The sequence below is a fragment of the Carassius gibelio genome, chromosome B8 (assembly GCF_023724105.1).
Source record: "Carassius gibelio isolate Cgi1373 ecotype wild population from Czech Republic chromosome B8, carGib1.2-hapl.c, whole genome shotgun sequence".
Lineage (NCBI taxonomy): Eukaryota > Metazoa > Chordata > Actinopteri > Cypriniformes > Cyprinidae > Carassius > Carassius gibelio.
In genome coordinates, this window is record NC_068403.1 from 19,559,021 (window position 1) to 19,574,553 (window position 15,533).

The 15,533-nt window shown below is 34.6% G+C and overlaps 1 protein-coding gene across 2 annotated transcripts in view; it reads left to right on the forward strand.

The window, feature by feature from the left end:
• Positions 1–15,533, forward strand: part of gfra2a (GDNF family receptor alpha 2a) — an 80,752-nt gene that overhangs the window by 18,478 nt on the left and 46,741 nt on the right. For both annotated transcript variants that reach the window (XM_052564176.1, XM_052564175.1), the window contains exon 3: positions 12,976–13,062. In XM_052564176.1, coding sequence (XP_052420136.1) covers positions 12,976–13,062 — 87 coding nt within the window. The remainder of the gene's footprint in view (positions 1–12,975; positions 13,063–15,533) is intronic.

Here is a 15,533-nt window from a genome sequence, read left to right on the forward strand (position 1 = left end):
TGGATTTTAACATCTTGGGTAATGTCCGTGGTATGATGACAATGACAGTGGTTACATATAAATATATTTTAATTGATCAAAATTGTTGCTAGGAACAATTCAGTTGTGCTCCTTCTAAATTCTACGTCCTTGAATTGAAGGCATTTTTTATGAACAAATTTGGAAAAAAACAAATAAAAGTTTCCAAAGTATAATGGGATAAAATGCGTTGTCTGCCTCAGGCAACGGCAGCACAGAAGTTAAATGAACAATTATTCACTTTAACACAAATTTTAACGTGAATGTACATCAGAGGATATGTAGAAAAATAAAGCACAACTTACAATCACGCATCATTTCTGTGCCTAGAAGCGGTTTCAACCAGGGAAATCATCAGAATAACAGCCTGTGAAGAATGTGTCAGTTATGTGACATTTACCTCAGGAGGATAAAACCGTCTTGTCATATTGTCAAAATTATAAACACATAAGGCCTATACATTTGTGTAGAATATAAACAAGTTTTTATAACAACCATTTAAATGACTGTCGCCCTGCATTCAGACAAGGCTTAAGCCTAATCACAAACTAAAATCTAACAAAAAATTGACAAAAACCCATGGCCTTCTGCTCATCAACATCATGCTCAACATCATGCTCATCATCTGCATTTGTTAGTCTCTTGTTTCCCATTTTCCTCTTGACTATACCCCATAGATTCTCTCTGGGGTTCAGCTCAGGTGAGTTTGCTGGCCAATCAAGCACATCAGCACCATGGTCATTTAAACAACTTTTGGTGATTTTGGCAGTGTGGGCAGGTGCCAAATCCTGCTGGAAAATGAAATCAGGATCTTCAAAAAGCTGGTCAGCAGAAGGAAGCATGAAGTGCTCCAAAATATTTTGGTAAACAGGTGCAGTGACAAAAAACACAATGGACAGACTGTGGAAACTTAACACTGGACTACAAGCAACTGAAATAAATAAACTTTTCCACAACATGCAAATTTTTTGAGATTCACCTGTATATTGGTACCCTTATTTTGTCTCTAAAAGCACACCAGTTATGTTTTTTCTAAGGCACGTTTATAAAAATTACTTAAATGTCCTAATTGAACTATGGCCTAATCCTGGCTTAGTCTAAGCCCTGTCTGTGAAATCAGGCCTATATCTAAAATGAGCATGTCACAATCACAAAGTTAGTAAGCTATATATATATATATATATATATATATATATATATATATATATATATATATATATATATAATATATGTATGTAATACATTACTCATACAATAACTTATTACATTATGCAAGCATTTTTTATTTCATTTAATAATTATTACATTATGAACATTTTATTACAATAATAATGTAATACTTATTACATTACATGCAGTTTTTACATTATGTGTAGTTATTACATTCCATTTTAATCCTCATTTCTTTGGAATAATATAAAGGCACTAATATTGTATTGGATAAATCACAAAACTATCTTTTTTTTTTTTTTTTTTTACTGAAAATAATGCAGCTGCACCTTTAATGAGGTTTAGCTAATCAAAGGTAATGCATATAAATTTCCGATACAAACCGACACAATGGCATAATTTTGAAAGTAGGTTGATGAATACACTTTTTAAGTACTTATACACAATAACTAATAAATTATATATATATATATATATATATATATATATATATATATATATATATATATATATATATATATATATATATATATATATATATATACATTTGTTTACTCATATTCACAAAACTCTGATAACCTGACAATACTATGCAGTTCTTTGAAAAGTCACTGCAATGCCTTAATCATGGTGAAGTATAGCTCTGATTCATGAATACTTGTCTCAAGAGGCAGTGCATAATATGGTTAAGAACTATTGAGTATGAATCAATCACACAGATAATATGAAAGTACTTTCAGCTGTGTTTATCGATGCAGGTCTTTAGTGTCGCTCTGTACTGTGTGTTGCAGTGGAAATGTTGCAGATGCACTATTCCTCAAGAACTCTCTGATCTTTACCTCTTAATTACCATCTTGATTTCCCTAGAGGAGCCTCGGCTGAAGTGCCTAAATGCTTTTGATAAACAGAGGTTTGTTTTTTTAATTAATGTGCAGATTTTTAGAACACACAATAGGCATTAATGCACCTGTAACAGTGGTTCTTTCGATCATCTCACTGGATGTTTCTGATGTCTGTATTAATATAAGCTTACAAGTATCTTACAAGAGCAAATTAGAGGGAACTCTGCCTTGTATTGTATATTTAGTCAGATCATTTCAGTTGCTTCAGATTTTACCTTTAATCTATACAGTGCAGTCTGGGATTTTATTTTTATGTTTTTCCAGAATTTTGCTCATGATTGATTGAGAGGATGTCATGCAATCTGTACATCTTGGAAGTTGGATACTTTTTTATTCATTTAGATGCATTTGCACCATAATATTCTAAAATTTGATAAAAAACAAACAAACATTCATTTCAAAAGTGTATATAGTATAAGTTTATATATATATATATATATATATATATATATATATATATATATATATATATATATATATATATATATATATATATATATATATATATATATATATATTGTGTACTGGTGAATGTTGTTATTTGCATTTAAAATTGGTTTAAAAAAATGAAGACATAATATAGACTTCAATTGCTATATACAAAGCTACATATTTTTTACTTTAATTATCGTAAGTGTAATTAATACTTTTTGCCTTCCAATAATAATAATAATAATAATAATAATAATAATAATAATAATAATAATAATAATAATAATAATTATTGTATTTGAGAATAATTGATAATCTTTATAGCATATTCCAGTTGATGACGTCTTTGTAAGTCCCTGCACAACACGCTCTCACATACTGACTCTTGGTCATGACCCCTTGGCATTACTTTTTGATGCTTAGTGTACTCCCTTTAGCGTCACTTTTTATGTGCACAAGGGTACCCTTTTAGCTTCACTTTTCGACTTGCAGGGAACTCCATTGCTTTTAGTTGTTTGCCTTATGCGTCAGACCGAGACACAAAAATAGACATTTTATACTTGATATTTTTGGAGCACCTAACCGCACCCCTTACCTACTTCTGAACAATATAAAGCAAGTAACAGGCAAATAAAATACAATCACATGTATTTATTGAAAAAAACTGACCATATAAAAAGTAGTATAAAAGCAATTCAAACAAGTCTTGTTGCATTCCAAGTCCTCTGAAGCCATACAGTATATGGAATATTTTTGAATGAATTGACACTGTAGTTGTATCTGCCTGTTATGTCCTGTGATTTAAATTGACAAATGTTTAGGTTTAGAAGTAGGAGTTGGGTTATGTGCTCATGAATGTGTAAGTAGTGTAATGTAAATAAAAATGTTGTGGCTGTTTACATTGAAAATCACACCCCAAAATATGCAATAATGGAAGTATTAATACCCAATATATAATTTAATCATGACTTTCCAGTGCCTTTCGTGTCTGCATATTGATGCCAAAGATTTCTTATTTGAAGCAACGGAGGACCCTGAACATCAAAAATGACACTAAAGGGACTGCTTTGCCAGTTACAGCTTATTTTAGGGGAGCAAACACACACACACATGTTTGTTTTTGTGAAAAGTGGGGACATCCCATAGGCGTAAAGTTTTTTATACTGAACAAACTGCATATTCTATCGCCCTTCACCAACCCTACACCTAACCCTAACCCTCACAGGAAACTTTGTGCATTTTTACTTTCTCAGAAAAACTCATTCTGTATGGTTTATAAGCGTTTTGAAAAATGGGAACATGGGTTATGTCCTCATAAGTCACCCTCTCCATGTAATACCTGTGTCATACCTATGTCATTATACAGAGTTGTGTCATGATATGTCTCACACACACACACACACACGCACACACACACGCACACACAGGTTATGTAAATTCAGGAACTTTGTAAGTATCCTAACAGGATGTCTCTAAAATAAACCATTGGACATTGTGGCTTAAATCTCAGTCTGTTTCTGTATCTTGTGTCTGTACTGGAACTGGATCAAAGGCCTTATTCAGTCAGGTTGATATTGAATGTCTTGGCTGATGTTTTAGAGACATTAGTGCTTGCTTTGCTTGAATTACTTGTTTCCTGCTGACCTAATGGAGTATTAACAGGATAGCCAAGGCTTATTAGACACAGTTTGTGCTCCAAACATCAGTGTTGTGGAGAAAGCCGGTGGTGACAGCACTGAAGAGAAATGTGTTGCTTAAGGACGGCGGTGGGAGTGTTAACTACATATTTATGCCAGTGAAGTAGAAAAAAAGAAATAGATTACAGCTAAACATACAAGGAACCAAGCAAATCTGTTGTTTAAGTATAAACTCATTACAGTGTTTGTATGAAAAAGGTCAGCAGAGTCTATTGGTGAGACATTATTTAAAAATGTTGTCAGGAGATGTCATAGAGGTCACACATGTTTTGAATGTCTAAGGATAATGGTGCGAAATCCTCATTCTCTGTTCCTTCACAAACAGTTATACAAAGGCAATTATCCAGCATTCATCAGCGAAGCGTATCACACTGTGATTTAGCTGCAGATTGGGAGCTCTGCTGCTATCATCATTTTTTTTCCGTTCAAAAAATTTTGCTCTCCATATTTTTTACGACTAACTACACAGGTAAATCACCCTGTAGTTGAAGCCTGACTTCAAATATTCATTTTTGTGATGAGTCCTCTTTCAACAGAGCAGCCGATTCTTGAGCGTACTTCCTTCATTATACTGTGCTTATCGATTATGTGTTTATTTTTCACAGCGAACAGACTGGGATAGGACATACTTTGGAGGAATGATTCTTTATGGTTATGGTCTTCCAACAAACATCCATCAAAGTGGTTACTCCCTGTACTGGAGAGATTTTATAATATTCATCTTCATCACCTCAGGATGTTAGCAATTTTTGAATGGTTTACAGTTTAAGCAAAACAGTACTGGGAAACCAAAGCACAGGATGAACCTCACCTGTTAAATCATACATATATACGATGAATATGAGTATATTAGGGGTGTAACGGTATGCAAAAATCACGGTTCGGTACGTACCTCGGTTTTAAAGTCACGGTTCGGTTCATTTTCGGTACAGTAAGGGAAATAAATGCAAACATTAAACTGCAGGTTGTTTATTACTATACACTTAAAAAAATTAAAATAAATAATATATATATATATATATATATATATATATATATATATATATATATATATATATATATATATATATATATATATATATATATATAATAAAAGAATAGGAAATAAAATAATTCTGCAAAGTTCTCCACTAAATAAAATACTCTCAGTCTCAAACCAATATCATATAATAAAATATAATAAAAAATATAATAAATAACTATGATTACAGTGCAGCATTACCAATCTCAGCTTGTAGGCCCGCCTCACCAGAATCGTGCCTGACGCGGTGTTGGCGCGTTGCTGCTACTGTAGGTGACATAGAGGGAAGCTGCCGACAGACCAGGCTCTTGTCTTCACGACAACAATATCTATACTTCATGTCAAGCATAAATATAAAGCCTACTGATAAAGGACAGCGTCAACAGTATTGACGGCAAAATAGACTATGTTTGACAGGTGCAATATTTGAAAATTGATAATTATTAATTTATTTTTTAAATTACATTTATATCAGAAATGTATGTCAACCTATAGACTTTCAAACATCAAAGTGTCATGAATTAATATGTATTTGTGTACAAAATGACATGAAAACATATTTTCCTATTCTATTTTGTCTGGAAACGCTTCTAACACGTGCGCTTGTTGCGTGAAAAATAGGCGTCGGTTCTATTTCTAGCATGCACACGTTTTCCGCGCGCCTGAGGTTCTTGTCTCAAGCAGGCAGTCTGCAAGCTCTAACCTGTTAACATGGGAGCTGAATTAAAAACAGACATGCCACGCATCCAGTGTGTCACTGGCCTTAGAATCAGCTACAGGGCGGGATTTGTGCTGAACGTGGAGACTTCCGCCACTTAATATGTTCATTTGGAAACACGAAAATTTACTTATGTTCCGCGCACAAAATATTGCATTCCGTCATTCGGTACACACGTGCACCGTACCAAAAGCCCTGTACCGAAACGGGTTTAACGGTATGGACCATTACGGTACAGGGCTTTCGGTAGAGTGCACGTTTTGTGTGCAGAACATAGGTACATTTCGTGTTTCCAAACTAACATATTAAGTGGCGGAAGTCTCCTTATTTAGCGAAAATCCCGCCCTGGAGCTGATTCTAAGGCCGGCGACACAAGCCTACTGATAAAAAACACCGTCAACAGTATTGACGGCAAAATAGACTATGTTTGACTGGTGCAATATGCCAGCCAATCTGTCACCGGCCTAAGGTTTTCAAAAGGCATCACACGAGTGTGAACATCACTACAACTAGGAAAAAACGATCGTAATTCAAACGCATTTACGGCATTACGGCATTTAAACAGACCTTTGCTCTTAATTCCGATCGGTCCAAGGCAATCTGACGAAATCTGAGCAGGTCTAAAAACTGAAATTGTCGATGCTGCACTTTACACTTTGGAAATGTTTTTTTATATATTAAATATGAGCAGGCCTACAAGCTGGGATTGGTAATGCTGCACTGTTATCATAGTTATTTATTTATATTTTTCATTATATTTTATTATATGATATTGGTTTGAGACTGACAGCATTTTATTTAGGGGAGAACTTTGCAGCAGTATTTTATTTCTTATTCTTTTTTATTTTATATATATTTTATTAAAAAGCAAACAAATTGTTAAAAAAATTTTATAGTAATGAACAACCTGCAGTTTAATGTGTCCATTTCTTTCCCTTACTGTACCGAAAATGAACCGAACCGTGACTTTAAAACCGAGGTACGTACCAAACCGTGATTTTTGCATACCGTTACACCCCTAATATATACATATATATATATATATATATATATATATATATATATATATATATATATATATATATAAATGAAGTACAGTAAACAGCTGTTCAATATGTTGAAGACTACACATCCTCTCTAGAGAAAAAATGGGTTTCTGTTTCACGTTTTCTTGCCTTTCTGGCCTTGTGAAAAAATAGATGCGCTCAATTGTATTGAAAGTGCATTTGTAGTGTACTTCAAATCTTAAAAGTATATATATAAACTGTCCTTGCTATTAAATGTACTTGCAGAAAATACTGTTACTGCAGTGGTTTTATTATAAACAGTGTGTTGTTCAATATTATATTGTATGTATATTAAATGTTTTAAATTGAAATGCCATCATTAAAAATGTGTACATACAAATACATTTAAATGCACAGCATGCAAGTGTTAATAAAAATACTTGTTTTGGTTGAAAATTGATAAAAAATTGGTTATTGTGCAAGTACATATCAGTTTTCAAAATTATGTTCTTACCTAGATTTGCAATGGTTATAATTTATAATTTGGGGTGTTAGGTGTGATTTTGCAGACAATATGTGAAACATTAATGATGTGATGTGCTGGTTAATTAATCTGAAGTAGTTTTTATTATGCAAAATGTCATGTAAACATATAGCTATTATGCAAAGCTAAAATACTATCTGTGCAACCAAGTGATTTATACTTTATGATCAGTTCTTTTTAAAAGACAATGTCTTCTTAAAAGGGGAAAATACAAATAAAATTGATACTAGGGCGAAGATGGATAAGTGTAGAATTATGTGAGAATGATTAGCTAATGTTGAGCAAGAAACCTTGAGAAACAACTGCTATATTTGCCCCAATCGCTCTTTTATGTCCACTAGCAGTGTTGAAGAAGAAATCCAAATCTGTAGTGGAATGCATGTTAAAACTCCTGCCAAGATTGGCCGCGTGCAGCTGTGGAAACCGAGAGCAGTTTGGCATCTCTCACCTGATGCTACAGTGAGATGCAGAGAGTAGAAAACTGTCAGACAACGTTTGGCTGCTTAGCTGTCACCTCGGCATTCCTGAGCTGGGCTTACTGACAAAAAGAGACAGACACATAACAGAGACAAAGAGACAGAACACAAGAAAGCACAAGAGGGAGAAAGACACGAGGGGAAAAACAGAGACAGACTCCCTGTGGACTCAGGTAATAGGCTGTCTCTCCAAATGACCATCAGAGTTCACTTCACATTGTGATGATTGCAGGTGAAGGATCGGCAAAGAGAGAGCGAGGGAAAGATGGAGCTCTTATTCAGATTGAAATGTCACTCGGGAAAGGACATATGCTAATTCAGATGTTTTGTGCATTTAGTAAGTGCTATTTAAAACAGCTTCACACTGTGCTTTGTGTTGTCAAGTTCAAACATAACTATGCAGTCACAACAAAGAAAAAAAAAAGAGTCCCAGAGGAAAAGCTGATCGCGTGGAGTTTGCTTTTTCACAGCTCTGGATATATAATGGAGTTCTCATGTAACACTGGAGTATCAGCTTCTCCAATGCGTCTCGTAAAATTATGGGGAGAAATCGAAATAGACACAAATGAGACCATAGTTGACATGCAGTAAGAGTAAACAGATACAAAATGAATGCGGAAAGTATAATAGCATTCTTTTTTTTTGTATATGTTAAGTCTGTTGTTTGGTTAAAACGTTGAAGTTTTCTTCAGAAACTCTAGACACTTGTAAAATTTCATTTTTTAAATTTATTTTATTTTTTATTTATTTAGGAGAAACATCAGAGAGAGCAGATGTCTCCATTTGAGAAACAATTGGGATATTAAGGAGATGATATTTGTGATTTTTCTTCCCCGTGGGATGCCGCTTACTCTTGTGGTTTCTGGAGTGTTAAAATCATTATTGGCATCACAGACACAAATTATAAAAGGTCATCAGTCATCCATGCTCTGCTGATTTTTATGACTTTTTATGACCTTTCATGTCTATTATAATTTGGCTAAAAGTAACTGATTTTCCATCTTTAGACACCATTTTTAAATAATGCCATGACAGAGACCCTGCAGATCACGTTTAATTACAGTTATCCGAAGGATTTTGAAAGTTGTTGGTACGCCAATTGTATATTAAGTTGTAGGGTCAATAATTTGACGCCTATTTGTCTGGATATGTTAATTAATTATATATATATATATATATATATGACTGATATGTATTTTCAAAAAATAATGAGTAATATGTGGCAACATAACGTGACATTTTTTGAGTCATTAAATTGAAAAAAATCGACATGTTTTATGTCATTGGCCCTTTAATATTTCACATTTTCAGTCTGTCTGCAGTACTTTCTTGTGACTTTAAATGAGTAACTGGAATGATAAATCTGATTAGGTTTCCAGTCCTTTGCAAATGTCTTTAAATGTATAACTAACTTCATTTGCTTTTTGACTTCAGACATTTTTTTTTTTTTTTTGTTTCTGTGGTCTGTTCATTTTAGTTAGGATAATTCACGCCGTGCTATATGTCCGTCTAACTGTAGAGAGAGTCCTTGACACTTGGTCAGCAGGTGGAGTGATGTTTAACATGCACTGTTCCATGTTAGTGATCTAATGTGATTTAGGGACTGTCTGAAGACATATGCCATCTTGCATCACATCTCCACATGTGCACATGTCCACACATAACCCATCCGCCTCAGAAACCACTGTGTGACAGTGGAGCTCATGGTATGATAAAAATCAGACTGACACAGCTTAAATACTCCAATGATCCACATTCCCCAACAGAAAAGAGGACTTGGTGCCCCCCGCTAGTATGCAGGTGTGTGAATCACATGGAATGATTGAGAATTTTTAATTCTGGATTAAAGCTCCCGACAGAGACAGTTTGAAGGGAGAACCACAGGGAGAGGCTGGCTAATTTTCAATTTTGACAAGAGAAAGCTTCATGCACTCATTGCTGAGTTTTTTTTTTCTGTCTCTCTAATTCAGTTCAAGAGTGCTTTGACAGCTTGTATTCACAAAACTTCCAGTAAAACAGAAAAAGTTTGATTGCACTGGGTTCAGTTTAATCTGCAGTTTATGCGGTTTTTGAGATATGGTTCTTTTGAGATGAATGGCTACATTTGAGAGCAAACAGTAACCATGAAATGACTTTTACATAATTGCATAATAAATGCTTTTAAATTGAAACCTGCTGCATACTCTGTCATCAAAGAACAAAAGAAAAAGAGAAATCAATCTCTGCTCTTTGCTGATTAATTTTTTAGCTTGAATAAAAACTAATCTATATTCAATTTACAGCTTGTGAAGAAGTTCACAAATGAAAAGTTATATTTCAAAGCTCATTAAATGTTAAAAATAATGGCTTTCAATTATTCAGTTATTTTGAATTGCTGTTAATATCTCAAATTTAGTAAAAACAAATAATAATAATCATGATTAATTACAGATTTTTGTTTAAATTTATTGACCGCTCTAATTTAAATACATGAAATATGTTTGAAAACAAATTAAATTAAAGTATATTTTAGTTTAGCTAGATTTTTGTCAGCACATTCAGTAGAACACTTTGGGCTAAATTTCAAAGACTAGCGAAGTCATTATGAAATTGCATGAAAAGATGCATTTAAAGGTATAGTTCACTCAAAAATGAAAATTATGTCATTAATGACTTACCCTCATGTTGTTCCAAACCCGTAAGACCTCTGTTCATCTTCGGAACACAGTTTTAGATATTGTAGATTTAGTCCAAGAGCTTTCTGTCCCTCCATTGAAAGTGTGTGTACGGTCTACTGTCCATGTCCAGAAAGGTTAGAAAAACATCTTCAAAGTAGTCCATGTGATTTCATAGCGTCAGTTAGAATTTCTTAAAGCTTCGAAAATACATTTTGATCCAAAAATAACAAAAACTACTACTTTATTCAGCATTGTCTTCTCTTCCGGGGTCTGTTGTGAGCGTGTTCACTGCAGTGTAGTGATATCTGGTACGCGAACAAATTATTCGATTTAACCGGTTCTTCTTAGTGAACCGGTTGAACCAATTCACCAAAACGAACTGAATCGTTTGAAACGGTTTGCGTCTCCAATAAGCATTAATCCACAATTTACTTAAAAAAAAATGAATTAGCCTGACACTCCCTCGGAGTGAAAATAAACCAATTTCCCGAAATAATTAATTTACTCAAACAGTACACTGACTGCTGTGAAGAGAGAACTGAAGATGAACACAGAGCCGAGCCAAATAACAAGTAAAGAACCGGTTGCATCAGTTTTGGTATCACCAGTAGTGATGGGAAGTTCGGTTCTTTTCGGTGAACCAGTTCTTTTGGACAGTTCGATTCAATAAACTGGTTGAAAAAAAACAAAAAAACAACTGTTCACCGGTTCTTTTGTGCTCAACGTATGGCATCATTTGCGATGATTGCCCTTGACTCAAGCCTTTGGTTTACCTGGGCTCAAAACATTAGCACAGAATCAGTTCAGAATCAATCACCAAAAGAACCAGTTCGGTTCAGAACCGCTGTGTGTCAGTCTGCTTCATGCTGAATCACACATGCGCAGTATGAGAACAGCTCCTCAGTTCTTCAATCGGACGCGTCCGACAGAAATGGTTCATGACTCGAAAATGAGTCAATCTTTCGTCCGTTATTTGGCTCGGCTCGGTGTTCATCTTCAGTTCTCTCTTCACGGCAGTTCAGTCAGTGTACTGTTGAGTAAATTAATTGCTCTGGGATATTAGTTTATTTTGACCCAGAGGGAGTGTCAGCCATGTTAAAAAAGTTAACGGCTTAAGTCATTTGTGGATTGACGCCTATTGGAGACGCGGACCGTTTCAAACGATTAAGTTCGGTTTGGTGAACTGGTTCAACTGGTTCACTAAGAAGAACTGGTTAAATCAAATTATTTGTTCGCAAACTGGATATCACTACACTGCAATGAACGCACTATAGACACAATAGACCCGGAAGAGGAGACAATGCTGAATAAAGTCTATTTTCGATGCTTCAAGAAATTCTAACTGACGCCATGATGTCACATGGACTACTTTGAAGATGTTTTTATTACCTTTCTGGACATGGACAGTATACCGTACACACACTTTCAATGGAGGGACAGAGAGCTCTCGGACTAAATCTAAAATATCTTAAACTGTGTTCTGAAGATGAACAGAGGTCTTACGAGTTTGGAACGACATGAGGGTGAGTCATTAATGACTTAATTTAAAATTTTGGGTGAACTATCCCTTTAAGCCTTAATTAATTGGGATAAAAAGTTCAATTAATTGCATTTAATAAATTGAAACTACTATGTTTTTATTTAATTGTATTTAAGGAACATTTAACAGTGAAGTATCTGAAAACATTACATCTGTTTCACACTTAAGTATATACTTTTGGAAGAATATTTAAAGTACTCCTTTTAAGTATAAAATGTACTTCTTTTTCACAAGGGACATTTTATAACTTTTTAAAACAAAATGTGAAATGTCGAGCACCCAATAGTAGTTTAGCTAACTGGCTAAAGCTACCAGAAAAACATGAGGTGCATTTGAAACACCTTTTCTTGCAGATGGAAAAAGGCAACTGCTTTTGTGAAGTAAAAAATTAAGTTCTCAATTTGGTATGACACTATCCTCTAAAATGTATAAAGTCTAATTATGTAACCCACAATACAATGCACTCTACTTGACCTTCCATTTTCAATGTGATGAATAAATTGTGAGCGATACTAGTTGAGATTATTGTGTTTTTTGCTCATTATTTTATCTGACAGCATTGTTAAATTGAATTAAAATGCAAAACTCCCCCCGCTGATAATAGGATGCCAATCACTGCACTAAACATACAGCATAATGAGGTCATGTGACAACAATGTAGCATGCAAATGCCATGTAGCATTTATTTTCATTGCAAATTAATGTGTAAAGAGGTTAAAGGTCAGAGGTCATACCGAATGTATAATGCTAAACATGATTTTAATAGCCTGATTGTTTTTGTTTTTTTTTTTAGGTGAGGATTTTTATGAGCCATCTCCTTACGAACCCATGACGCCTCACCGACATTCAGATGCATTTCGCCTGGCGTCGATCATCTCAGGTAAACACCAACATTTTCATTACAATCTTTTTTTGTATTATGTGGAACAGCCCTGTACATTCTTGCAATACACTCCACTGTTTGTAATTGATATTGGCTTTTTTTTACATTGTCCTCTCTTCTATGAAAATCCAGCCCTAAATGAATTATGTTCTAAGACCACTAAAAATTTTTTTTTTTTTCTCTCATAAGTTCTTTTAGCTCAATCCAAACTATGTACAAGGTGAAATGAAGATAAATTAGTCTTTTTCCTTTCTAGGAAAAAGAAACAGGAGCAAGTGATTATTCCAGTAAAATAAAAACCACTTTCGGCATTTGTCACCTTGCCATGAGTTTAATGTTTAATTCACCGACAGCAGTCATTACAGACAGTAGAGGACAGAAATATTGCCTCCAATCCATTATCAGAGCCTCACAGAGCCTGGGACAACCAAAATAACTCATTTTTATTCAGAATGATAAATCTCATGTGCACAACAGAAAGCAGTGGATTCAACAGGGTTGTCAGATCAATCTTTTTGCCAATTTGTTACATAATGCCACTTTTGTCTCTTGAAAGGCCTGCTCTGAGTAGCAGCTGAGGTTTAGAGTTTGCATATTTTCCTCCTTTCTGTATACAAAATAAAAACATCGCAGCTGGGAAATGTGGACACACAAACAACCTCCGTTAGCTGCTGGTGTAAACATTAGGTGACCGTGTAATTCCACTAAGAAGTGAGTTATGTAGCATTTTATGTCTGTTGCATATTTGTATGTATTGTTATGGTTGTTCAATCTTCACTTGATTAAATATGACAACATAAAGGGGGAAAATGAGTTTTGGATTAAATGGAGACTAGTAGTTAGTATACAGTTCACCCAAAAGTGAACAATGTATTATCATTTACTCACCATTACACTTTTCCAAAACATTTTTGGATTAACTATTTCTTCATATCAAATCAAGACAGTGTCCAAATGCTGTGGCTTCTTTGTAATTAAACCTTTAAAATCCTTTTTTTTTAAAGGAGGTCAGAGATACGTCTCATTACGTTTCACTGACAGCCCTCTCAGATTGAGATGGCACCATTTGATTTGATGTGACAGCCCAAGTCATTATTCCAGACCGGCTGTGTCTGTTCATTTACTGCAGAGGGTGAGAGGAACAAGTGGACCGCAGCACTAACACTGACAAATTGAGGGTGAAGCTGACGGACCCTCTCAGCCCGTATCCGTTCCCTGGCGGGAATCTCTCCCGATCTCTCCCAAGAAGTGGAACAGCCCTGTGTGCCATATTTAGGATCAGACAACATTAATTACCATCCCTCTGTGGTCCGGCTGCTGCGATACAAATTCTTGGATTCATAACATGGGGGGAGCTACTGATGTGTCTCTGTAGTTAGAAAGTTGATAGTATTGGCAAAGAAAAAACCTTAAACACACATGGAGATTTCAATAAGAATTTTGTTAAAGTTAACATTCTGAGATACAAAGTCAAATTACAAGAGACAATTGCAAGATGTAGTTATACTACGATTTCACAATTAGGAGAATTAGGAGTGTACGCATGTTGTGCACCCACCTAGTGCATATTACTAATGCACCCTTTAAATAAATAAAAAAAACACTGTCTTTGAATTTAGACCAGGTTTTAGTTTGTCAATGGTGCAGTTGTTTTCAATTGCCTCAAAATAGCAACTTGCCAACAATGCACCTGAACAAACCTCATTTTCAAACCAGCATGCCCATGGGTGAACAGATGGGCACAAGTGCGTTTGCCATTTAAACACCGTGGCACTGGACATGAAAATGATAACTGCATTAGGCTGAAACTAGAAAAAGACACTGATAGAGCCAATAAGGTTACATTGGGATTTATAGTCACAATTACATGAAAAATAAAATAATAATAATAATAATTTAAAAGACACATTGCGATTTTACACATTGGTTTGTTAATCACATTTTGATATATTAAGTCAAATTACACTAATTAAATTCTAAATTGTTAAATATAAATAAAAGTCAATTAATATTGAGAAATTACAAGGAAGAAAAAATAATTGTGAATTTTGGGAATGCACATTGAAATATAAAGAAATGATACATAGATCTAATATTGCCATTACCTTATTAATTTAGCTATGTATTTATTTATTTGTCAGCTAGCAGAATCGGACTTCCGTACAGTGAAATACTACTAAACAAATCATATCAAAAGACAAATGTTCAGTTGAATGTCCCATAATGCTTTGAATTATACAGATTTGCTGTGTGGAATACACCTGTAAACATTCCTTCCGCAAAGGCCAACAGTTCAGGATCTCAGAGCGCCTCTTCACGTTGTGGTTCACATTCTGTGTTCAATGTGATAGATATCTGGCGAGGGTGTAAAATATTTGTCTGCCTGAAATATGACACAGCTTTTTATGACATGACATAAGACTCTCTTCATGGGTCATTTCAGGTGGCGATGAGGACTCTATTAACAG